Source organism: Semicossyphus pulcher, unplaced genomic scaffold, assembly GCF_022749685.1.
Source record: "Semicossyphus pulcher isolate SPU_LCO1_2020_fin unplaced genomic scaffold, fSemPul1.0.p SCAF_1, whole genome shotgun sequence".
NCBI lineage: Eukaryota > Metazoa > Chordata > Actinopteri > Labriformes > Labridae > Semicossyphus > Semicossyphus pulcher.
In genome coordinates this window covers 27,272,604-27,298,507 of record NW_027211603.1, presented here as the reverse complement: position 1 = coordinate 27,298,507, position 25,904 = coordinate 27,272,604, and the positions used below count along the sequence as shown (strand labels likewise).

Below are 25,904 nucleotides of genomic sequence, written 5' to 3'. Positions count from 1 at the left end.
AACGGTGGATTAAATCTGCAAACTCGTTGACACAACACATAATTAAAACATCTTGCTTGAGGTCAGGAATTTTCTAATTAGTAGTGTACTGACAAAGCTGCAATTCCATCGCCCTGAGTTTCAAAGTCCACAGGTTACTGCGAAGATGAAAGCCGACCCTGGAGCACTATTCTGCAGGGCTGCACATACAATTCCTCAGAAGACAGTCACAGGGTCACCGAGCTAAACAGTGTTGCTGCACCCGGAACCTCGCTCCCAAACAAAGAACTTCAAACTTTCCTGCCTGGAAACACGAGCTTGGCTTTTCTTCCCCCCTCTCTCTTTCTTTTCAACCCGAGAGAAACAAAAGATTGTGTGAAGGCAACCAGATGAAGAAGCCATAACATTGTTTTTAATCTGTTTAATTAAAATGCTCTAAGCCTGGCTAGCTGAGCGACTTGTTAAATAGTACAAAGGCTTTATGAGCGCGCTCTTTGTAGCTAAAGTTGGCAACACCATATAGGATTGTGGTATAATAACATTTTGTTCCTATGGTGGTTGTTATTTTCTATTCAATGAGTAGAAAGTCTATTGTCTATAATCCTAATAGTACAACAGAAGTACGGCAGCGAGGGCCGCACGATTAATCAGTTAACCATCGCAATCGCATGTGCACATGTGCAACAGTCAAACTGCACTGCAACATGTAAAGCTGTTTTATTTTACTTTATTTACTTTATTGTTGTGTGGTGCAAAACTTGTTCGACGTTTTCCATCACTAATCTACAGGAAAATGTCTCACATTAGTGCAGCCCTTCATGAGAGCACAGAGTGAACTGACCGCTGAGCCGCAGTGTGTCACCTGCCTGTAAACATGCACGCTGCTGCCGTCACAGTAACACACAGTAACACACGTTTGAGTTACGAGAGGCGGCTTTTCACGATGTCAGCGGCACCTCGTCCCGGTGCTCGTTAACGCTGTGGCTACATACGGGGCGGTAACGCAGCGGACGTGCAGCGGAGTGTTTACTTTTAGCGGCTACTCCTGCAGAGCACACGGCTTGAGGTCGTGTGTGTCGACAGGAAGTAGGAGGCGGTGAGCTTTAGTTTCCAAAAGTAACCGTCATCGAGCTGGTCACGCGGCTAAAACATATGTTTGAACGCCGTTAGAAACTGGAGATGACATACCTCATGTGTAACACAACTGCAGCCTCTTTGTTTTTATTATTATAAAGAAACGTGTCGCTCCATCTGTTCTCTCTCTCTACTTTTTTATGCCGTGTCAAAGTCGCTGAACCAAGCGTGGTAAAAGTAGGAGAGGGGTTTTGTTTTGTTAGAGGAAAATAGACCTTATGATCATTAATTGTGTTAAAAAACACGCTGCGTTTATCTCATATAATTTCCTGTACTCTATTTATAGTAAATATCGCAGAACAAAAAATGATCGCAGTATCACTTTTTTCCCCCAATATAGTGCAGCCCTAATAGCAGCCAATTGAGCAAGGATCCAGACTATGATGTTGTTGTTGTGGTTTTTATTTCAGGTTAATTTATATTAAATCATGACCCACTAGATCTGTTATGATAAGTCTTTCCTCTCTGTTGTTTTCTATGGAGAGAGCACAAGAAGATAAATCGCTAACAGCTTCCCTGATAACCTGGACAATTAACGCAGGCCAAGTATCTTTGCCTACATAAAGTATCAGAAGTAGAACTTTTCCAACATTAAATATTCAAGGCGTTTCATATATAAAATGAACCCAATTAGAGTTAAAATAGGAGAAGTGTAATGAGTCTCAAGTCAGAATGCTTGTCTTCAGAACTACTCGCTAATGAGCCCTTGTTGGTTTTGCACACTTTACTTTCAATGGTGTGGCACTGTCATTTCTGCTGGATTTTAATTTTTAATTCAAGTTGAATGAGAGGGTGGTGACTGAGTTAATAATCAAGGCACTGGGGTGTTTTGCAGCCGATGGATAGCTGGGAGAAGTTGCCAAATGAGGCTTGTGGTCCGCCCTTTGATGTCGTTTGCGAATCGTTCCAAATAGGAACAACCAGTTAACAAAAGACGATCGGTTCAGAGTGGTATCGAACATAAATGACCACACTAAGGGGAACGCATCCTGCAAATGGCCTAATTAGGGAAGAAGAGTAGGCTAGCAAAATAGCATGGCAGTGAATAAAACAGAGGCACTAACACACACTGACTTGAGAATGAGATAAGAGACCGAAAGGCAGCGCGACGGATCCCGCCGCTCTGCAGACATGTGCTGTGTGCTGAACTGTCAGCCTTCACACAAACCCTCACATGAGCAGCCAGACGTTTCACTTACAAGAAAGGGAACGCACCGAGGGGCCACAGCAGATATGCAGATGGAGGAGATTAGACAGAACGTTTACGGCAGAGGTTCACACTACGAATCGGCCCTTGATCTCAAATTGACATAAATGGGGCCATTTTTGACATCATTTAGCCATCACAGGCTCCGCTCCAGTGCCGCTGTCACTGGTCCCCGTGCACCTGATGTGACGCCTGCTAAGTACAAGAGGCAGGGAAACGGCTGTCTGAAGAGCAGGTCTGATTAAAATCAAGGCTCTACTGGGGAAAGAGAAGAGCTTCATGTTTTATATAGATGGCCCAGAAAGACGAACCCAAACTTTACTGGAGGATTTTCCATTCTGTAGAAAAAGTCTTTGTGAACATTTGTGACCCCCTGTGACTCTGTTGAGAGGGTGCAGGGCTGCTATAGTTTCAGAGCTTCTCAGAAATACATGTTTCCTTTAGCATTTTGCCAATAGGATACACAAATTCAACTTTATTATAAGAATACTTACACAACCATTACTAATACTAGACATAGAAGCCTTTCTACTATTGGAAATTCCACTATTGGTAGAAGAATTGGTAGACTACATAGCCCCTAGACTACAACAGCCGCTAACATCCAGCTTTTTTGCTTAGTGGGAATGGTTACAATGAGCATTCAGACCCGGGTCAAATGACTCTGCAGTAGACCAGGGTAATTATCGCCTTAGCTCCGATCAGCATTGATGGGAACACAAAACCGGGGTCGACACGCTAATCTCCGCCACCATTCAGACGTGATCCTAAGTTCCGGCTGCTGATGCGTAAATACAGAAGGACAACATACATCGGCTAATTTGTTCTTTGTTTTGTGCAAGATGCAGCAACAAGCAAGACAGCGAGGTGAGAGAGCTTCTTCGGATCTGAGAGGAAAAAGAAGAAGCACTAACCCTGTTTCCGGTGCGTTTGTGACATCAGAGGGTGACCCAGCAGAAAAGAGGCCGACAGGAGTGTACTCCACTGGCAGTGGGAACAGAGGCAGTCGGCATTTATTAGCAGGACTACCCGGGTCTGAATGCTAATTTTGGTGGGAAAGGGGTATTAGACAGTAAGTTGTCAAAAATAAAATCATATAAACTCTGTCCAATAGTGGAGGTGAGTTGGGGGTAGTGATGGCAGGCAGAATCACAAAATTCAGGCCCAGTTAAGGAGTTCCTTCCTTATTAGACATTTTCTGGCACTTTCCTGGAGGCCTCGCTCCCCCGTCAGGTCCCTCTTCCCCAGGCCCAGAAGGCTTCCTTCCTACCTGCGCAGCATTTTTGCCAACCCGCTTTATTATGCCACGTACAACAGCATCATTTCCCAGGCAGCTGTGTGCGTATGTGAGTGTGTATATAACGCTTATCTACATATTGACTCGGTTTAAACCCACACCCTTGTCTGCCATAATAATTACACATCTTGTAAAAGGAAGTACTCAATTCTTGCTGCACCTGAGGCGGGCAGCTGCAGGAGTTGCCCACTGGCGCCCAGCAAACACACCTCCGGCGCTGCCTGGTATCCAAACAGCTTCAGCGTACACCCACAGCCATTGCCTTCCATCGTGTAATGGCGCCTTTCTGTTCCGACTGAACACAAAGCGCCAACGCAAGCACGGGTAAATGTGTTTCATCGCACTGCAGGAACAAAGCGGTGCGGATAGGTGGGACAGGTAATAAAGACAGCGGGGGCCTGTTTTATAGTTGTCAACGAGTCAGACCACACACACGCATTACTGCACACAACAAAACACACATACACCGACACACAACAAAGCAGTGGTGTGTAGTGACACAGGCCAGCCCAGGAGGTATGTTTACATTCTGTGGCTCTTTGGACCTTGTTCTATGTGTATATAAAAATGGCTCCAAAAGGCCACGCAGGTCTTTTCCAGCCAAACCACATCTATTGCTCACAACTGCCACGACATGTAATCAGCCCACGGTTGCGGGTGAAAAAGGCCACATCCAGCTATTCACAACTCTCCCCAAAGTTCTCTCAGAGGAGGGCGTTCATTAGTCCAACAAATACATAATTTATGCAATCTAAAAAATACATGTGATCATGAATCAAAACGGGAATGAGAGACACAGAAACATCGAGGTTCTCGGGTGATGCCGATTCTTTGTTTCGGGAAAAGCGAAAAGAGGTCAAGTTGTGGGCAGCTGCAACGCCAAACACGGCCAACGTTATTGTTCTGCTGCTGAGAGGCCGGACCGGACCAGACCTCCAAAACAGGAGCAGTCTGCGTGCATTACAATTACTTTTCCATCAAACTAAACTGCTGTGTTTCAGAGATGCTTTCCTCTTCTATCCAAGTAACGGTTTAGCACATTGAACAATGGTTTACACGTTGTTAAATTGTGCTAAGTATACAGAGGGTACAGTATGTATGGATTTTAGTGGACATGTACATAAACAGTGGCCCCATTTAGGAAACTTGTGAGACATTAGGTTTTGATTGCCTGCTAACAGACATGAAAAACACACACCGCTGGGATTTTCAGCAACATAAGCAGGCATCTAAAACAGCACCGCAGCCAATAGCCTTTATCCTCTCTCCATTCAGGACGGATAACATTCATGTGCACGCTGATGTCTGTATTCTGCTGAGATTATTTGTCAAAAACGCCTGAATTTCACAGTTAATTGGCCTCCCTAATTAGCACAGGATGTCTAATTCCCATTGCAGTCAGTGTGCTAAATGGTAAAGCTTTAGCGAGCGGATGCCGTTCCTCTTTCGTCTGAGCAGAGAGACTCCCGGTGCAGGCCGAGCTACACTGTACATTACACACTCAATGATCGATTCTAAATCTTAATTAGGGAAACGACAAACAAGCAAGGGGACTTAATGAACTGTGTACCTTGTCAAACAGCTGGCTGATTATATTTATTGAGATATATGTTAAATTTAATGATTTGGGCAATTAACTGTGGCCCCGTCTGTAATCTCTGAGGGACATAGAGGGGCGAGCGAAAGGGCCACAGACCTAATGGCAAGCAGCTGACAAATATTAGTCATCCCCAGAGTGCTGACACAGACATCAGCGGCTCAGAAGACCTTGTGCTCAGGAATAAAGATATCATACTATTTACTCCCTTGTGTGCTTCACTCCCAGTCATTTACGGCCCCGGCTTACACCGCTCTGATGCCGTAACGAGACATGTTTCAGGCGCTCTCTGCATAGCCGGGGCTTCATCCCATTTAATGATCTGAGATGTTCTGCAAAAACAATACAGAAACATAACAAAAGATATCTAAAAGTGGGCACAGTCTTTATTATCAGTGCCGCTTTTTTCATGGCCATCCATTTCCAACTTTTTTTCTAAATTGGTCAAATGGAAAGCAGTGAAAAGCGAGGGGGAAAAAAAAAATTAAGCCGAGCCGAAAAGTGCGACTTGGATTTAATATTTTATAATTGCCAAGGGACATTCTAAGATCAATGAATTTTTGCCCGGGACGCACATCAGAAAGAGATGTACTTCAGTCTTTTTAGGGAACATTGGTCTATTTAATTCCAGTGTCTGATGCATGTGAAATATGCCTTCCATGGCCTCCTTCTTCTTCCTCAGGCACTGCTGCAGGCAGACATTACCACTTTTAATGGGCCGCCATGAGAAGAGGCAAGCCAGCCAATAACCCGTCCTCACTAATGGATCGCCTTGTTTGTTCTCTTTCACCATTTTCTCAAGCTAATTTTAGATGTTCTGTTTTTCTGTTAAAAGACAAAATAGGGGACAATGTATCACAACGATAGCTTAGCACAACACGATGAAATGTAAGCAAGTTTTATTTTAAGCCTTTCATTAATGTGGGTCATCTCTGTCGAGGAAATAGCTGCTGGTTGGTCCAGGTTATGAGGGGTAGCTCAAGTGTAACTGGAAGCCAAAACACGGCCTCTCCCAGTGGGAGACTAAGAGGAAAAGGCACTTCTGGGCCCTGTAGTAAAAAGCTTAGAGAGGAATAATAATGGGGGCAGTTAGCAGCAGTGCTTTTTAGGGTTGGGCATGATCAAGTCACTGATTGATTTATCACTGGCTGCTGAGCCAGTCTGCAATGTATTCACTAGTCAAACTGAATTTGACCTCAATACTCCCCACGACTCATCAAAACAAATTTGAAACATTAAATTAACGCATTAAATATTTTTCATAATTCAACAGACGTTCAAAATATTAAATATTATGTTGAATTGGTGACCTTTGCCCTGCAGTCTTTTTCTTGTATTGCAATGAATCACATAAACACACCAAGTTCAACCTTTTCCGATTGTACAGTATCGCTGAAATGTCAAGGGTTCACTTCCAATGACATTCACACATACATAATAAAATACATCAAGCTTGTAAGCTAAAGTATGTGTGCATGATATACAAAAACATCCTGTTTGACTGGAAAGGGGAAAATGTAGCTGCTAGATTAGCTAAGATGCTGCTCCATTTTTTAGTATTGACTTTCTCGCAGAGATCTGCTGCTTACAGGATGCATAATAAACACCTCCACCCTGAAAAGTCCTGATTCAGATTCTGGAAACTCAAACTACTCTTTATGTTGGCATTTCTGCCATCTAGTTGCAGTATTTTGCCGACTCCATGTATATTGGCACCTCTGCCTCCTTGGCATTCCTCTGCCCCCCTACCAGCACCTAATGAAGGATCTTTTCCTCCTCTCTCCCCCCAGGCTCAAACCTTGACAGCTGACAATACAGCTGACATAAAACTTATAGTCAAAGGAAAACAAACTTAAATACATTGCGACAAGAGAAGGCAGTGCTCCCTTACAATGCCACGGTGCTGTTCTGCGCAAAGCAATCAGGGTTAGATGTTAGAGCAACACAGGAGGTCCAATAAAAACGACAGTAAGTCACACAAAGACACAGGAGTTTCTTAAGTGAGCCATAACAGAGAGAACTCTGCGGGCTCTCCAGGGCTCCGCCATGTGAGTTTCAGAGGCTTCGTGTTGACAACTTCATTAGCAGCGCCCGCGCGCTAAAACTCTCGAGTCACTCAACAACATTATAACATGTTAAGACGAAGAATTTGGAGGCCCAGAGTTTCCATCTCCTCCTTGAGGGAAGCTCAAGCAAAGCAGTGATCGAGGCGTTTTCTCTGCCTATCCCTGTGAGTGGAGAAGGCGTAGGATGAGGCGAGTGGGTTTGCACAGCGCGGTATATCACAGCATGGGGCCCAGGATGTTAGGCTGTCCCCACGTCCCTGGCCAGCAGGCTAGCTAGAGAGCCAGCCATTAACGGCTCGCCTCCATAGCAGCGAGGCGGAGAGGGGAAAAAAAGGCAGCAAATTTCATTCTTCAGAAATTTAATTATATCAAGATTAACAAGGGAGGTAATTAATTTCTTTAAGATGGGTATCTTTTAAGTGCCTGGGGCTCAACTTTGTTGTCAAAACTGTATATTTAACCATTATTCCAGGGCAAAGTTTTAAAGGCAGGAATGAGGGGGATCACTACTTTGCCATGAATATGGAAAGAAGGTTTCTTATCTAAATAGGGAGATTACACTGTTAACACTAATGTCTACATTTATGTACATATATAAAATTAAGGTCAATTTAGGAATTTACGAAAATGAATTTGCAGCTTAACTGCATTTTAAATAATTTCCCATATTTATAATCATGATTGTTTCTTTTTATAGCTTAGAGTGTCTCCTTATTGTCTCGGGTTGTCGTGGAGACGCATAGCAGCCTGAAAGTGGAGACCACCGTGAGAACCACAAGGCCATCCAAGCATTAAACCTGCCCTTCAACTGCACAAACACAAACATGAACTTCTTCAAGAGGGAGTGTGACGCTCTCACATGAGCCGAATAAGAGTTTCAATGAATCCTCTGTAAGATGATTAAATCATAAGACTGAGCCAAAAGGTCCCTGACAACGTTTGATCACTCACTTCTTTAAATGCCACTTACTAGAAATGTTTACCTGAATGACCGAGTTGGTGGAACATCTGTCTGTATCACTGATCTTTGTAGTTTTTGAGCGCCTTTGTAGAAATGAAGACATTATAGCCTGTGATGCTGAGTCAAATCGACAGTTACCAAGACCCACAGTTATACCACCTACAGATATTCAAGTTATTCAACACCTACAGATGTTGTTATTTAAGGCCTAATGATATTCAAGTTATTCAAGGCTAGTATCTTTTCTGCTCTTTTATTCTACACACATGTACAGAGAGCAACATTCAAACATGATACGTATTTTAAACGCCTCACGTGCGTTGCAGTTCAAGTCACATGCACACTGGCTGGTTAGGAGAACAGAGACAGCGGAACAAACTCTCTTTAATTCAAACATGCTGAACTCCATTTGTCTCAGTCTTGGTTCCCAAATCCCTCCCTGAACATTTTAATTTAAATGGTAAACACTTTAAAATGTATATTTTGGATACATGAAACATGTGAATTGTTCTGTCAAACTAAAGAACTACAATGTTTACGTTGTAAATAACTATGTTTTTTAAGCCGCCCAATATCTTCATAGGAGCAATGTGCCTGTTAGCCACATCAGATGCACGGCTCGGGTCCAGACTGAAATGTTCCAACATCTATCGAATGGACTGACATGATGTGTACAAACATTAATGGTGCCCTAACCCTACTTTGGTGATCTCCTGACCTTCCCCCTAGCACTGCCATAAGCAGGTTTCTGGTTCAATATTTTGACAGCTAATGTATAAATTGGCATAACATTTGGTGCTGATATTCTTGGTCCCCAGAGGTTGAATGAATGACTTTGGTGACCTCCATTTCTCAAGGTAAGAACATCTTTTTGACTCTGGTGAAAACAAAGTGTAAAAACATCGGTCTGTTTGAGCCAATTGTCAGCTTCAGCTAGGCTTTCTGTGAAGTCCTAATGAACAGATACTAGCAGGATAACACTCTAAATACAGATGGTGAATATGGTAACATTTACCTGCTATACATTAGCATGTTGACATTGTCATTGTAGCCAAGTTATGCTGATGTTAGCATGTTATCTAAAAGCAATGAGGCGCCTAAGCACTGCGTCACAGCTTTTCTAGCATGGCTGTAGACTCTGAATTGGATTTTGAAATTTTGATGCTTAATGTTTTTCCTCTTAAATGAACTGATATTGGCCATATATGTTTATGATGTAATGCTAATTGTGACACCTTATCACTTAAGCTTGGGGCGCTGGTTTAGCTTAGAGCAGGTGCCCAATGTACAGAGGCTACAGCCCTCGACGCACTGATCGCAGGCTCGACCCCCGTCTGCTGATCAGCTGTCCGATCAAATAAAGACAAAGAGACAAAAACATAATCTTTAAAAAAGTAAAACCTAAGCTTGACCATAACCCGGAGCGTTATGTCTCATCTTTGTAAAACTTGCCTCAGATGCTTTTTTTACTGAGGCACTGATTTAAACTTCAAGTTAGTTAATGTTCAGAGATTCAATCATATGTGTGTGAAATATGGGTTTAATCTCATTTTAAGAGTTCTGTCAAATATTTTGATCAAAGTTATTGTCAAGTTTTTCGTTTTTAACAGTTTTTGTTAGAATGTGTATTTTATTGCTGTTTATGTAACTGGTACATTTACTTGTTAAAAACACAATGCCGAAATTTCAATTTTTGTGCTCTTGAGTGCCTCCCACTGGTGATAATTGGTATTTATGGGAGTACAATTTAACCAGATGTCTAAAGCTGGCTGCCTTTGTCATGGTTATAACTCGCTTTTGTTTTTGACTGTTTGCCTTCATCTGAGTGTCGGATTCGTTTCTTTTTCTTTGGATTTTCACTTATTGTTTAAGTTGTATCTGTAGTCATCGATCTTTTCTTTGTTTGTTCAGCCATAGTAGATTACTGTTTACTCGCAACACTTGCAGAGACCGGAAAAGCAGCTGCTTAGCTCCGCCTACCCTCTCTGGCAGACCAACCACTGCTGGCTGATGGAAAACGCGTCACTAACTGGGCGCCGCTTGTGATTATTCCCGCGAAGGTCGCCACAGACACCCAGTCTGTAATACTGCAAATGCAAAGTCCATAGGCTCAATCACCATTGTGTTACCTCATTCTGCGATAGATAGTGACTTAACAGACATTTATTTACAAGGAAACGTTTAAGATTGTTACTTTTAATTAAGATAATATTTAATATACAAAAAAATATTCTATGAAAATGTCAGTTTAACTTTAAGGTATTTCAGGTTGTTAGTGCTTCTATTTCTAAGTGTGATATATATTTTGTGCATTTCAATATAGAACTAAACTAAGTGGATGAGTGCATCCGCAACACTGAAGCAAATGTATTTATATTTTCAAGCTAATAATATAGCCATACTCTAAATGCTTTAACCTATAGTCCATAGTGCAATAACCACTGGTGGTACCGCTGTGCTCTGCATTGTGCAGGGGAAGGAAAGTTGGCAAAGTGCACAGTGTTAAAGCTCGAAGAACGCATGGCATCCGGCCAAGGAGCCCCTGTAACCATTCTGAAGCCTCAACTCTGTCTCCTTTGTGTCCTCGCAGGAAATACACAGCTGCCTTGAGACGTAAAGTCAAACCAATATTACAATCTTCTTGACATTATGGAACCAATGGCGGCCTCTCGGTGCCCTCTTTAATCATATTTATGCAGTGTGCGGAGAAGACGAGGAATCCTTATGCTTCATTACAGTCGAACATAAGTGATGCTAAAGTCATTGCACTCTACTTCAGATCCCACGCTGCATTACTGTACGCTGAAATAAATAAATATACACGACGGCTAATTTGAGGTTAATGTCAATGCATCCAGTGGATTTAAAGGAAGCTTATTTATGGTTTAGAGCAGAATTGGAGCTCCATATGTTTAAGATGTGTGTACTGTTTAGACATGGATGGTGGTGATAGTACACGAAGGAGGAAGCTGTCGTGATTACTGTATTCTTACAAGTAACAGCTTCTCCTGAACAAACAAGCCAGCATGAGTTTTTAACCAAACAACAAAGTGGGTAAAGAAAGGAATAAGATGGGAAAGAAAAGGAGACAGGGAGGAGGAGCGAGCGGTTTCTTCCACGCTGTCCCTTCTGCTAGCATTCAGCTGGCCTTTCTCCTTCTTAACCAAACAGCCTGGTTGGTCATAGTCCTCTGAGTCCTGACGCCCCCGCCCCCAGCCCCGGAACCCGCTTGCTCTGCGAGTTTCCTGTTTGTCTGGTTGAAGACCTGGCCGTTTTTTACTCCCAGGCGGCGTACTGGGAGCGACGTAAGAGGAGGAGGAGGAGAAAGCAACGCACTAGGGAGAAGGACAGAGGGGAGGTTGGCGGGGAGAAGGCAAAGGGAGAGACACTGAACACTCCCGAGTTGGGATTGATTTACTTCATTAACCGAGATTACAAGTTTAACTTACAAACCAGAGGTCAAAATTTCTCATTAACAAGGGGACCGTGGAGAACCTCGGGGCTTGGAGACCACTCTTATTACTGACTACACATTTCAATCTGTCTTTGATGTTCCATGTCTGCCTTTCTACCCCCTCTTTCCCCCTCCTATTTTTTGGCAGCGAGGTTGATTTTAATTGTAGCTATAGAACAGAGCATAGTTTGCCTGTAAGCCAGCCTCCACATCTGTAGTGAGTGCAGCTTTAGTGATATTGGGTGCAGTCCATAGCTTGGGGCTAATTTTAATGGTCCCCCCCCTCCTCCCTCCTTCATTGGAGACTCAGATTGTTTTCCACGTGATTCCTGTTAATTTAGCTGGAGGAAAGGGCATCAGTTTTCCTTGTGCTTTTCCCCCTCTCTCCCCATGCCTCTCACTCTATTGCCTCACTCCTTCTTTCTGATCTACAGCCTCAAAGAAAAGAAGGTGAAATGAATTCAAATGGAAAAATAGACTGTGCTCACTATTAAATCGCTCGCCTACCTTTGTCCCTCGCATTGCGCCTGGTCGAGACAGATACGAGGAAGGCTGTGTGGCTGCACAAACCGAGGCAATTTAGCTGCTATTGTCGCTTTTTACGTCAACAAACAAAGCTCTTCCTTTGATGTGATAAATGGCCTCAGTGGCGGGATGATAACTACGAGCTCGTAAATGTGTCAAGGATGTTTCAGAGCTGTGAGCGTGTTCAACACTGCAGGACATTGTGTGTGAGGCACATTTTACATCGCAGAACCGTCAATGCTAACCTTAGATGTGCTGAGGAGCCTCTCGTAAGCTAGCAGCACAGAAGCGTCGCAGTTTGAGAGGAGGAAATCATAACACAGGAAAATCAATGAGGGGAAATGAGAGAGTAAAGCGTTCAAATAATGTGAAAGGACAGACTATCGAGGGTGTGATGGAATAATCATTGTGTATTAAGCTTTATCTCCTCTCTGTACAAAACACAAATAGTGATGTGGCTACAGAGGAGCAAAGAGCTGAACATAAACTCTAACTATACAGAAGCTGTAACCACCTCAGGTACTGTTTAGTTGCAGCAGCGCTGTAGAGATTATAATAGTTGTGCTGCAAAATAAAGAATAAAAAAAATCTAGTTTATTTTTGTGAACATTTTCCACAGAGGTCAGTGTGTTCTGGTGCCTAAAGAAAATCAGACATTATAGTATTAATGTCCACAACTTCAAGCTACTATTTTGAGGGAAAATTACCTTTATCGAATCTCCACCCTCCTTCACTTGCCCTTTGTCACTCCCCTCCATACCTCCACCTTCTTCAAGGTAGCTCACCCTTGACTTTGTGCTGAACTTCAAAAGCCTGTGTGTGCTGATTGGAGGTTTAAGGCTGCAGGACTGTTGAGCCGGAGGGCGTTTTGAGATGTGTGTGTGTGCCTGCGCGGCCCCTGCCTGTGCAGTGACCCACCGCTGGGGCCGCAGCAGGCCCTCTTCCAGCGAGCCAGCCAGCAGCCTCAGCCATTGGCTCCTTGGAAATAATCCACCCTGCGGAGCCCTGTAAGGCCCCCTTTGTTCCCTCCTGCAGACTAGATCAGGCTGGAGACAGACACTCCAGTCTTGACTGGCTATCAGTTTCACAGCCCGTGGCCATCCACATCCAGGCTCAGGCCCAAGCCCGGCCAAGCCACCTTCAAATTAAAGGTGGGTGAATAAGGGTGGGGGGGTTGGGTTTGGGGGGGAAAGGAGCGAAATTGTGTCACCTGAATTCCGTCACAGTCCGAACATGGTGGAAAGGTGGTCTGATGAGGAGGAGAACAAGCGGGAGGGAAGGAATATTGAAGAGGAGGATTTGAGCAGGAGCTGTGCCTCTCGGTGAACAGAGCAGGATCTCAACAAGGCCATTATCTGGCTCCTAATTTGAGCTCTGGCACAGCACTGAAGGGCTGCCTTTGTCTGGGATTAATGCGGAAAGCTCAGGATGCGATGTCAGAGGGAAATAATCAGCATGGGCCCTTCATAACGTTGGCTGCTTGTGCTCCTGGCCAGGGCCCCCCGGCTCATTTCTGTGGAGATGAAATCTATGACAAGCCCCTCAGTGAAGCTAAGAGCAGGCAACAGTCCAGTAACACCCACAGGCCTCCAGGCATCCTGTGACCCCCTTAGAAAAGTCACATTCACTTTGCTCTGGAGAAGGGAAAGAGAACGCTGCGGGCGCTTCCAGCCCATGTGAAATGAAGAAATGTGAGGAGGTGAAAACGAAGTGAAAATAAGTTAAGATTCCTCGTCCGCCCCCTCTGCAATCACTCCAGAGGAGGGGCACACTGTGACTTCACTTCATTATGCCCCTCTAATTAAACATGAACAGGACATTAAACAAAGGGATACAAAGAAAAAAAGAGAAGCATAATGTATATTCATGTTTATGTTGTGTAACTGCATTTGGGAGAGCAGTTTGAGGAAGCAGCTTCTTTGTTTGAATGCAGCAGAAGGTCGCAGGCTAATACCCATCAGGGTAAAACATTCTGAAAGAGGTTGGCACTGCACTCAAGGACCAGAAGTAATGCTTTTATTTTGTTATTTATGCTTTTTTACCGGCTGCATTACTATGCTACTCTGCAGCATATTGCTGCTAAGCGAAGGATGTGAAGATGCAACTCGATAAGCAGGTTATTAAAATGACCAATTGACATTCAAAATTCAGCCTTATTTTAGATTCATCATATTTGCGGATGAATATGTGGAATTTAAATGTTTTCCTCTGTTGCCTAAAGGCAAATGCGACTTGGTACAGCAACTGTGCATGACTTCATGTATGACCCTGCGCTGAAGAAATATGATACTCGAGTCGCTGCTGAAGGAACCTCAAACAGAACACGGTTCTTTATAATAACACAGTTCAGCTTAATTAAGAACAGAGCAGGCAAGTCACATGGGAGTATGTCACCAAGCTCCTGCCTTCTTACTCACATGCAAATGAAATTATGATGTGGATTATTAGATGATTCCCAAACTTGGCTAATGCTGAACAGGTTAAGCATGAGGAGGATGTGTGGCATTAAGAATACAATGGCTCGAAACTAAAGCCGTGGGGGGAAGGGTGAACAAAAAACCCCTTCCAAAAACAAACCCACTCCCTGGAGCCTCCAGAAAGGTATTGGCTCACGACTCTAATCGCAGATTTCAGATTGGTTCATCTTCATCCACTTTTAGATGACTATACATGAGAACAATGGTTCACAGGGTTGTATACTGTGTCGCCAACCCACCAGTGCACTTCACAGCTCCCTCACCACACTGCCTCAGTCGTGGAAACACACAGTCAGCTCGGTTTCTGGGGGAATAAGGATGGCAAGATGGAACTACATTCTCAATCTGAGATCTGTGGCCACACGTAAAATACAAATATGCACACAGGAATATCAAATATCAATCAGGTTAGCATAGCACAGAAATAGCCCTGTTTTGATCTAGTAATGGCTGCTGAGTCTGGACACTGCCTTGTATTGGTGCTGCTTGACCTTGGCGCAGCTTTCAACAATATTGATCAAGCTATGCTAATCAACAGACTCAATGATTGGGTGGGCATTTCTGGAACAGCTCTAGACTGGTTTTCCTCCAGCCTGTTGAAAGACAATTCTATGTCTCAATAGATTCATTGACCTCTTCAACAGCAAAGATAACTTGTGGCATACCACAGGGCTCAATTCTGGGACCAATTCAGTTCTCTCTGTACATGCTTCCGTTAGGGCCTTTTATCCGTCATCATAACATTTCTTTTCATAGCTCTGCTGAGAGACTGGATGTCACAAAACCTCCTCCTCCTTCTGACAAAACAGAGGTTCTTATCATTGACCCTGAGACTATCCGCAGTCAGATCCAGCCACTGCTCGGCCCCCTTATCTCAAACATTAACGGCACTGTCAATATGTCAATCATGTTTTTATCAACTTAGGAACATTGCAAAAATCAGGGCAATGCTTTCTTTTAACAACACAGAAGAAATTATTCATGCATTTATTTTTTCACGGTTGGACTATTGCAATGCCCTGTTTACGTGTCTCAGTGCCCGAGGTGTAGCCCAACTTCTGATAGTGCAGAACTCTGCAGGCAGACAGTTTAAGCTGCACGGCACTGGTTACCAATTCCTTTTAGAATTCATTTAAAATGTTAGTCATCACATACAAGGCTTTACATGGCCTGGCACCAGAGTATATAAGTTAGCTTTTAACACTTTACTGCCCAAGAAGGCCTCTTAGATCAGCCGCATTAGGCCTGCTAACTAGACCAGAGTTGAGGTTGTGGTCAAAAGGTGATCAAGCTTTTTCTGTCATGGCACCTCAGCTCTGAAACAGTCTTCCACTTTGTATTCGATCCGCAGACACTGTTTCTGCTTTTAAATCCTGTCTTAAGACACATTTTTACAAACTTGCCTTTTTTAGCAGACAGCTAATTTTATTAGAGCTTTAACATTATTACATTTTACTACCTTTTGCTTGTTTTATTTAACATTTTCTGTTACAGAGCTGTTAAACTGCATGCTTTTATTTAGCGGTTTTTGGGCTTTTGATCTACATTTGTGATTGTCTCTTGTAAATAGTTTCTGTAAAGCTCTTTGTGCTCCCGCCTTTGCTATACAAATAAAGTAATATTATTAATATATAAATAAATGTTAGTCGAGGCATCTGCTTCATTTCATCTGAGTTCCAAACAATAATTTAATTCATTTCATTTTGTAAGCTGGACAGTAAAATATTATAATCCAGGACAATAGTAACCTAAAGACCAGGTCATGTGATCATCACAGATCAAACATTGTGGCATTGTAATATTAGATGCAGCACTCTTTTTCCTCTATATTTTCCGGCCATGCTGATCTATAGTAACGCCTATTTAGTGTTCTGTATGGGTTCTTTACTTTCTGAACTTAACATTATATTCACTCTTTTTACTCCCCTATTGTGTCTTTTGAATTAAACCCATGTTTATTCTGCAGCTTTTATCATAATGATTTGCTATTGGACCATCATTTTTGGCTTTGTGTTTGTATTGTATGGTGGCCCTGAAGGACATTTTACAGAACAACAAATTTCCCCAAAACACAAAATTCTTCTTACAAAAATAACATTTCAACATTTGTCCTACTTTTCCTGTAATTTTCTGTAAGTTTTGATCTTTAGGGCCACCGTAGAATTTTGTTGTGATTGGCAACTTGCTAATCAGATGTTAAAATGTCCCTATAAATTAACTTGAATCCTACTGGCAATAAAAAGCATGTGACACACAACTGTCTAACACTATTTTAATCAATCAACCAACAGCCAGTTATTTATATTATCTACCATTAGTATTTGTGTAAATAAATAAATGGACAGATTTGTATCCTCTCATATTCTGCTCATTTCAGTAAACATTGGAGCCCACAATATGTCAAACTGTCAGTGTTTCCTACATGACAACTGAAGAGGCAGCCAAAGAGAGAACTGTTAGAAAGGTTAGGGTCAAACTCCTCCAGGGAGCGCCAGTTTTATTCCCAATCTGCATTTGTGTGTCTTTTTATGCATTCTGACATCTTGACTAAATCTCAAATATATTATATAACATGAAACCATTAATCACTTAAATTATGTCAAGCCGGTTTTTACTGCACTATAAAAACATGTCTGGGTGACCAAAGAAAATCTCTGTGTGGACGTAGATGACCTTGAAGATTTATTGTAAGAGAAGTAGTTTCTAAAGTGGACCGTGGCATGATCACATCCTCCACCAAAAGAGGGCCCACGTTGTTCTATCAGCAGTGACCAAAGAGGTCAGGGGTCAAGACAACAGCATACAGAGGCCGTGCCTGTATGGATGATTTTTTTTTACTGTGCTACTGTGGCCATTTGTCTGCTATAGGCTATTAGGCAAATAGAACAGGCAGAAAAACAGAAAAGTAAACAAGAATTTCTAAATATGAAGAAGTCTAAACATCAGTGTCTGTCTGAGTACTGGGCAGCCGGTAAACCCAACTGTGATGTAGCCTTCCTACAATCTCTAACAACACCACAGTGTACAGTAGAAGCCGTATTTATTGATCTAGGAGTGATGTCAAAACTTCACTAATGTAATAATGTCAGACTCTGACAACCAAGTGTTGTGTTTCTGCAAACCTTGAGCTAAAGGCACATGAAAAGTTTGGATGTTCCTGGGTAAAGTGACTAATGCACAACCAAAAGCCTCTGAACAACAGTGCAGTAATTAGATTCAGGAGAATAGCGTGCATTAAAACTGTCTTCTTTAAAAGGAATCACAACTATCTGACCAGCAGCTGGAATGGAAACCACAGCTTTACCTGCAGATATGATCTCTGTTTCATATTCACTGCTGTGCAGATACATATTCAGTGACTCATGTTCTGCATATTTAGCAACCCTTCCTGAGTGAACCTGAACCTGAGCAACAGTCAGGGAAGACAGGAACATGGAAATTACCATTGAAAGCTGTTTACAGAAAAATATACTGAGTGCAAAACTAAGAAATACCTATTCTTGGATTACAGTAGGTTGTCATTATGTAAACAGTTATAGTTAGGGATGTGCACTTAAACCGGTTAACCGTTAACCGACTGTTAAGAATTTTACCGGTTATTCTACCAGTTAAACGGTTAAAGAAATGCTTGTTTAATATACATATATATTTGGGAATCAATATTTGTTGTTAGCTGAGCTGAGTCTGAGAGGACAGCAAAAAGAAACGAGCAGTTAAACAGTTGAAAAAAATGAAGAGACAAAGCTTTGTTGCAGATCTCTGCTCCTGGGACATCACGGTACTGTCTGAGCGAGTATTCTCCGCAGCGACTCTCACAGTCAACTGAGTGTGCACCAGACTAACCCCACAGCATGTCCACATGTTGCATTTCCTCATCAAAACCAGCAGACAAACTGTCTCCTACATACTAAGGACTGGGGTAGGCCTGGTCTTTTTATTCTAAGTTTCCTCAGCCTGTTGTTAACGTATTGACCGTTTTTGAGCAGAAACAATACTTGCCACAGGTAGTTATGTCTGAAGATTATAATAAATGTACCTCTTAGTTATAAATAAATAAAGATAATAATAAAGTAATAAAGATAAACTACTGATTAGTGTGGTCAGCATGTCAAAATTTCAAATGCATTGCCCTTTGGTAACAAAGACATGGCTCGTGACCATGCCATGAGGGGTCCATAACCTGGAATCAAGGGACTTCATGGGACCTCTGGCTGCTGTGTCGTCCACTGATTGCTAATAATATACACCTTGTCGGGCATCCTTTACTGTTCCTGATATGATTAAAAAAACCACAGTACAACTGAGACAATTAAACACTTCCCACTTTGTGTCGGAAAGATTTCTGCAGACTTTTATAGTGAAAATGGTATCATTGAGGGTACATATCAAGTCAATAGTAGCAGCTACAAATGGAAATAAAAAGGGTCCTGTTTCTTACCTCGGTCCCTGATGGTGTGGCCCCCGGTGAATCCACTTTACGCTTTTTCCGGGGTCCAATGGCGGCTAGTGCTGTAAGGTTGGCATCTCTCTGCCTCATCTGGGCCAGTTCCTGTTGTTGCATCTGGTGAAGACAACACAAAGTTTAGAGAATAACTGTACCCACTACAGTTAAACACTAATATTTTCTATTTACTGATTTATCTAGAAATCTATATTATGTCCTGTGTGTGGCTGATTTGAAGCTAACAATGCCTATGTGTGATACAGAAATTCCCCAAGCAAACTTTTTTGCTCTGCGTATGTTAACAGAAAGACACTCCAAGACACGTGTGAGCCCAAAGTGAGATATCAGATTTTAGCAACATTTACAACACAAAGGCAGACGTTTCAGAGCAATGTAAGACCTTGTGATGATAAGTGAGCGATGAGACAAGAGTAGAGTCACATACAGAAATTCAAATATGGAGATTTAAAGTAGAGAGATCCATCTTTCTCCTTCTATCTGTCCATTCATGTCTTCTATAAGCTCTCCTAAGCTGAACAAAATGGAAGCCTGTTGTCAGCCATTAACAGAGCTCCTGTCAAAGACCAAGTGTGTGTGTGTGTGTTTGTGTGTGTGTGAAGTCACATGGTCCCATTGTGATTTTTGCAGTTTGTGATGTAAAAGGGGGAGGTTGTGTGGAGGCACTGCCCGGGGTAATGTCATGTCTAGCCGCGGGGTTCAGGGGTAACCCAGCGTCGCTGGGAGCTGCCCTTTCTATTGGGTGGATGTGTGAGGGCCTGGGGCCATGGCACAGAGGGTGTCAGCACTCCCTCTAACATGCAAACACAGTACACACACACACACACACACACGTGCCTATCAATCTTGGCCACAGCACAGGGAATGCCTACCCACCAGCTTGCCTGCGTGCCTGCCCGCTGGGGGAGAGAGGCCCGGGTTGAAGCGAACAGGGACAATCAATGTGCGCTTTCATGTCTTTCATGTTCTTTTATGTTATCTCTCAGTATGTGTTCGCTGGGCGCTGGTGTTTGTGCGAGGCATGTATGTTGTCTGATCGAGGGAAAATTTCATGTTACTTTCAGATGGCGCTCTTTAAAAGGTTGCTTTGGTGTATAAAGTCTGATCTAAAATGTGCATGCAGTTCCCTCTGATTTTTTCCCTAAAAGCCCGATGGCAAGGCATGCCCTTTAGGGTGTTGCCACTTCACATTTAGCACGGCGGAACTGTTGAAAGATTCAAACACGCTGACAACACAGAGCAGAGGAAGTAATAACAGTTGTAGCAAGCAGCTGAATATCTGAAGCACATTTACTTGTACATTTTTTATGTGGAAGGTCGTGGACATGTATGTACAGTACTTTATAGGAATACTAAGCAGTAGCGATGGTTTGTTCGAGTCCATTAATGGATTCAGGCATTGTCCGGTTTAGAATGAAAACACTTTTCATATGGACACAGAGGATTAAGGGGTGACCTGGGGATCGTTGCTGGATGCTGCAAACAGGGTGGAGATGATTCCTGCCCCTGTCCACATGGCAAATGCTGCTTTCATGTTATCAATGCTAACCTTATTAGGCTTTGCCACAAACAACACACAAATCTCTCCAGGCGTGACCTTAAAGAATCTCTCTGCACTCAGCGAGCTGGGAGAGAACGATAGAGCAGGAAAGAAAGAGAGAAAGAAAGAGAGAGAGAGAGAGAGAGGTCCGCTATCTCACTGATGGCACCAGGATGCCTGCATCTCCGCCTGGCAGTTGGCACCAGGCATGGGCTCCCAGCGCCCACAGCAACTGCCTGCATTTTCAGATTTATGACTGTATGATAAATGAAGACTTCATCTGACCATCTGCATCCCTGCAGTCTGCGTTTCCCATCAGTACAGACACACGGAGACTGATTTCTGATTTCAATCTGGTGCCACTGTGCCGACTGTACCTTCCTGTGACGGCATCATTTTCTGTTAGCGCCCTTCGATGTGCCACTACTCTCCCTCTGCACTCACTCTTTTTGTCTTTTATGTAACTTCATTTTACAAAAAAGCACGTCTTTGTAAAGGAAAGCCTTACTTTGACCAACAGGTACAAGCATCTCTCTCTACTTCCTGGACTACCCCGTCTGCGATGTTAAACCATGGGTACAATCACTGAAAAACAAATTCAAAGGTCACTGCAGAGCTTCATCCCAGACTGGAGGAATAACCAGCTGGCAGGATGCATACATTTGCCAGCTCCGATCAATGGTACCACATAACTATCTGCTGTTCCGAAGTCACGTAAATACCAGTGCTTCCAGTCCGCCTGCATGCCCTTTCAAAGCAGGGAACTGGAACTTGTAAAGTCAAATTATTAGCAAAGGTCAGGAGATGTAGAACAATTTCAGGATACCCGGCAGAATCAATCTGCAGCTTTGTTAGAAAGAGGGGTTTTTAGTCCTGATGCAGAAAGCATGTTGTGTTACACTTCCAGGAAAACAGTTGTCGCACTTGCACAGAGCTCCGGCTTACAGATGTTGGGAGGTCTAGTTGATGCGTGTCATTTAATATGATGAAGGCGTAATATGCAAATGCAAACATGTGATACCAGGGCCGGTTATCATGGCGGCTCTCAGAATCACTCCTAATCTGCACGTTAAGTTTGAGAGCTGCTCGACATACTGGTTTTATGATATCATGTATAACTGCAATGCATTATTCCTTTTATCATGTATACCTGCACTGAAGCAGATTCTAAGTGACTTGACTTGACATTCTCTGCAATTTAAAGCTAAATTTTCAGAATAAAAGCATCATGAATGCCCCTTAATAGTAAAAAGTAAAGCAGGAAAATATGCACTACAAATACATACATACAATATATTTTTCCTGGTGTGAGTCTGAATGAAATGTGTTTGCAAACTCCAGGCCCTGGATACCAAATTACAAGGATTCATCAGATCATTATCTGTCATGGGGTCATGTCCTGAAGGATCCTTTTAAAATGATATTTAAATAACACGAGGAGCTCCAGTTTGAGGGCGGTGGATGTTAATATTTATCAGCAGTGTAGACGGCTGATTTAGAGTTCAACAAACAGGAGCTGAGCTTCAACAAACTGAGGGTGTGGCTGAGAGAAATGAACATATTAGTAATGTTTTAATAGCTTATGTTTTTTATTGTTGGTTCGGATTCAGACCCTCTTTTATGTTTGCAAACAGTTATAATGTTCACAGTGTTTATAAGATATATTTTAGTAAGTATGGGATTTGTACTTATTCACTCTTGTAATTATGTGATGTTTGTATGTAATTATTGTACTGGTTTAGGTTGTTTGGATGGAATCTGTTCATTTTATAACATGTTTTGGTGTAAAAATGTCCATCAAGACCTTGAAAAGAAATAACATTTTTTTCCCTGAACACAGAGGAAGCCGCAGCATGTTCCCTTATGATGCAAAAATGTCCAAAACACGGCAAGAACCTCAGAGCGCCCTGACACGCCTGGAGTGAAGAGGAGGATGAGCTGCAGGAGCCATGATGGCCAGACCTGCCGTTCTCCATCTCTGTTGTTTTTAACAAAGGCTTTTCTCTCCATCCTCCCTCCCTCCCCCCCCCGCTCCTCTGGCCTGAGGGGCTGCTCGCGGCCCCCCAGACGCTTACAGACAGATGTCCTTGGTAGAGCAGAACACGCTCTGCTTGACGTCACAAGCAGCTACGGGGCTGTGAAGGAAGCTAAAGGGCTCTCTGCCCTGCAAAGACCACAGCATAAAAGGCAGACCATGGGTTTTGTGTTGGTCTGTCTCTTACCCTCCCCCTGAAAAACTATGGTCCTACAGGACACAGCAGGGAGCTCTTAGTATATAGAAATAACATATGTCACTTTTAGTGCATGCTTGTTTTTCCCTTAAGAGAGTTGATGAAATGCACATATTTCAAACTCGGGCGGATGGTGTCAGCGGGACTCAATCTCTCATCCTAACTCTAACCTTTGCACTGCGAGGACACTGAGGTTGATTTATAGGACATAGTGTAAAATGTATGGTACTGCAGTGTCAATGTATTTGATTAAAAATGGAGAGAACTTCATGTGTTTTGTTGTTGGTAACAAATCAGTTTCATTAATTAAAATCAGTATAAAGATTTGACTTTGACATCAGTACTGGTGTGTCTGTATAAACACTAGCACAGTGATATATTAACACCAATAATTCAGTGTCAGCAGGGAGAGAGAAAGGCTCAGAGGATGTGCACGGCTATCAACTCAAAACTCCACATGTGAAAAGAAAAAGGCTTTATTTATGACGAGAGCCATCAGAGCGAGTGCCTTTGGACACTGCTATCCCAACAAGACACTCATGTTACAATAACAAGTCTTGTCTGTTGCATCTTGTCTCTAATAATTTACTATCACTATAAAATGGTTGCACATTTCATGCAGTGCCCCGTCTAATCAAAAACACACTGTGTACAGTGATAGTCTGGTTAATTTTACACTGTGTTAGGACAGGCAACATACTGTTTCACACAGTCATTGGCGCTGCTATGAAATTTGGGCTGCATGGAGACTATTTAAGTTGACATTGAAAAATAATTTCTTCCGCTTTATATCGAAATAAAATCTAAAATGTGTAACTCAAGGGGGTGGTGTAAAATTCTATTAGATTTATACCCCTTTCCCACCAAAAATAATCTGCTGCATCACCGTCTGACGTCACAAACGTGCTGCAGACAGGGTTAGTAAACAGTGAAGATGTTACGGTGGTTAGGTCTTTATTGTATCCATTACTCATTCAGCCTGTTTATAAAACTCTGCGCCGACAAATTTAGAACGATGTTCGAGCGCTGCTCGGACGGAGACGGGCGGAATTTGTGGCTGAGGTGACGAGGAGTCACAGAGGTTACAGACGGAGCATAGCATCGCGCTGAAGAGAGGGCGGAGATTAGCATGTCGACAAGGGTTTGGTGTTCCCATCAATGTCGATCGGAGGTGATAATTACCTGGGTCTACTGATGAGTCATTTGACCAGGGTCTGAATGCCCATTTTAGCCTTTCCCATTAAGCAAAAAAGTTGTGTGTGAGCGGGTGTTAGTAGTCATTCTAGGATCATTGGTTCCAGGAATTACAATATCAGCCTGTTGGATCTTAGGTCGGTCCATTACCTTGGTCTGGACCGTAAAACTCTCAAAAACTGGACGGCTATGGATGAAATTCTGCAGACAAGCGACTTTGGCGATCCCCTTTTCCTCTAACACCACCATTAGGCTTTATTGCTTCGAGTTGAAATGTCTCGACTATTCTTGCATGGTTTGTCTTTGATTTTAGGATGAATCGTAACTATTGTGAACTTTATGACTTTTACATCTAACACCACCATCAAGTGAAAATCTAAATGTTTCCTGCAGAGGCTACCTGCAGAACTGATGACAATACCATCAGACTCATGTAGACAGCCTCACAGCAGTTAGCAAGCTGTGGACTACCATCCATCCATCCATCCATCATCTATACCCCTTATCCTGTTCAGGGTCGCGGGGGGCTGGAGCCTATCCCAGCTATCATTAGTTGTGAGGCGGTTACATCCTGGACTGATCGCCAGTCGATCACAGGGCTGACAAAGAGACAGACAACCTTTCACACTCACACCTCCAGGCTTTGGACTGTGGGAGGAAGCCGGAGTACACGGAGGGAAACCCACGCATGCACAAGGAGAACAGGGCCCCCTAAGTCCAAACCAGGATTCAAACCAGGAACCCTCTACTCTTTTTTAGTAGAGTACTTGACTTAATTTACTCTTCGGTGACTAAAAACTTGACACAAATATATTAAAGGGTATTTCCGTCTACAGGGTATAGGTTACAACACTGCATGTAACATTGGCTCATCTCAACATAGTGAGAATCATACGTGCGTGTGCCAATGTTTCAACCCTTTAGAATTTGTCATGAACACAAAGATAATTTTCCCCGACTTCATCATTCTATTCATCTTCATATAAATCATTTCAAAATTAACTTTTAATGCTGGTTTCCAACAGCGTACCTTTTTGTTTCCTAATCCTACCTAACAGTGTGCTGACATTTTACGTATGTGTTTTATGTGTGTGTGCGTAATCCATGGATCTCATTCACCTGACACCCACATGGCCGACATTACGTGAACATCTGCGAGCTGCATCTAGAGGCCTTTCTTCATGTGAAGTGCCTGGCAGATAGTTTGCTGCAGGGAGAAGGGCCATTTGCGGTAACCAATCAGGTTTCACTCCTCCATCTGCACTCAGACGCTACGAAGAGACGAGTTCAGCCTCAAACTGCTAATGCAGGCACGTCTTTGTGTTCGAACCGGATAGAGAAACGTAGGACTTCATCAACACGAGTCAGTTATTACATTTGGCAGCTGTCCTCGGGAGAAAATACTGTAAGATTGAATTTGTACATAAAAACTATACGTCTAACGTGTGTTTGGTACACGCTGTACTGCGAGCCGTCGTGTATAATTAGCCTCAAAGGTATAAGGTTGCACTGTATTGCATCTCCTGTTAAGTATACGGTGTATGTAGTAGATTTATGCGTAGATCCAGTACAGTATGATGCTATAGAATCAATCTTCTTGAATAACAGATAATAAAAAAAAGTGTATGAAAATAAAAGCTCTAAAATGCTGTTTCATCCTCACATAAATCTCCTTAAATATTCCACTAAATCTGTTTGTGATTATATTATTTTACCTATGGAGATTCATTCAAAATACATGCATGAGCTAATAGCCTTGGCTCCGAGTGCTCCGTTTCCT

General features: G+C 42.8%; 1 protein-coding gene across 1 annotated transcript in view; it reads right to left on the bottom strand.

The window, feature by feature from the left end:
- The window catches only part of LOC138592258 (transcription initiation factor TFIID subunit 4-like), a 95,648-nt gene that overhangs the window by 12,407 nt on the left and 57,337 nt on the right, over positions 1-25,904 (bottom strand). The window contains exon 14 of the mRNA XM_069662991.1: positions 19,136-19,258. Within this exon, the coding sequence (XP_069519092.1) occupies positions 19,136-19,258 (123 nt within the window). The remainder of the gene's footprint in view (positions 1-19,135; positions 19,259-25,904) is intronic.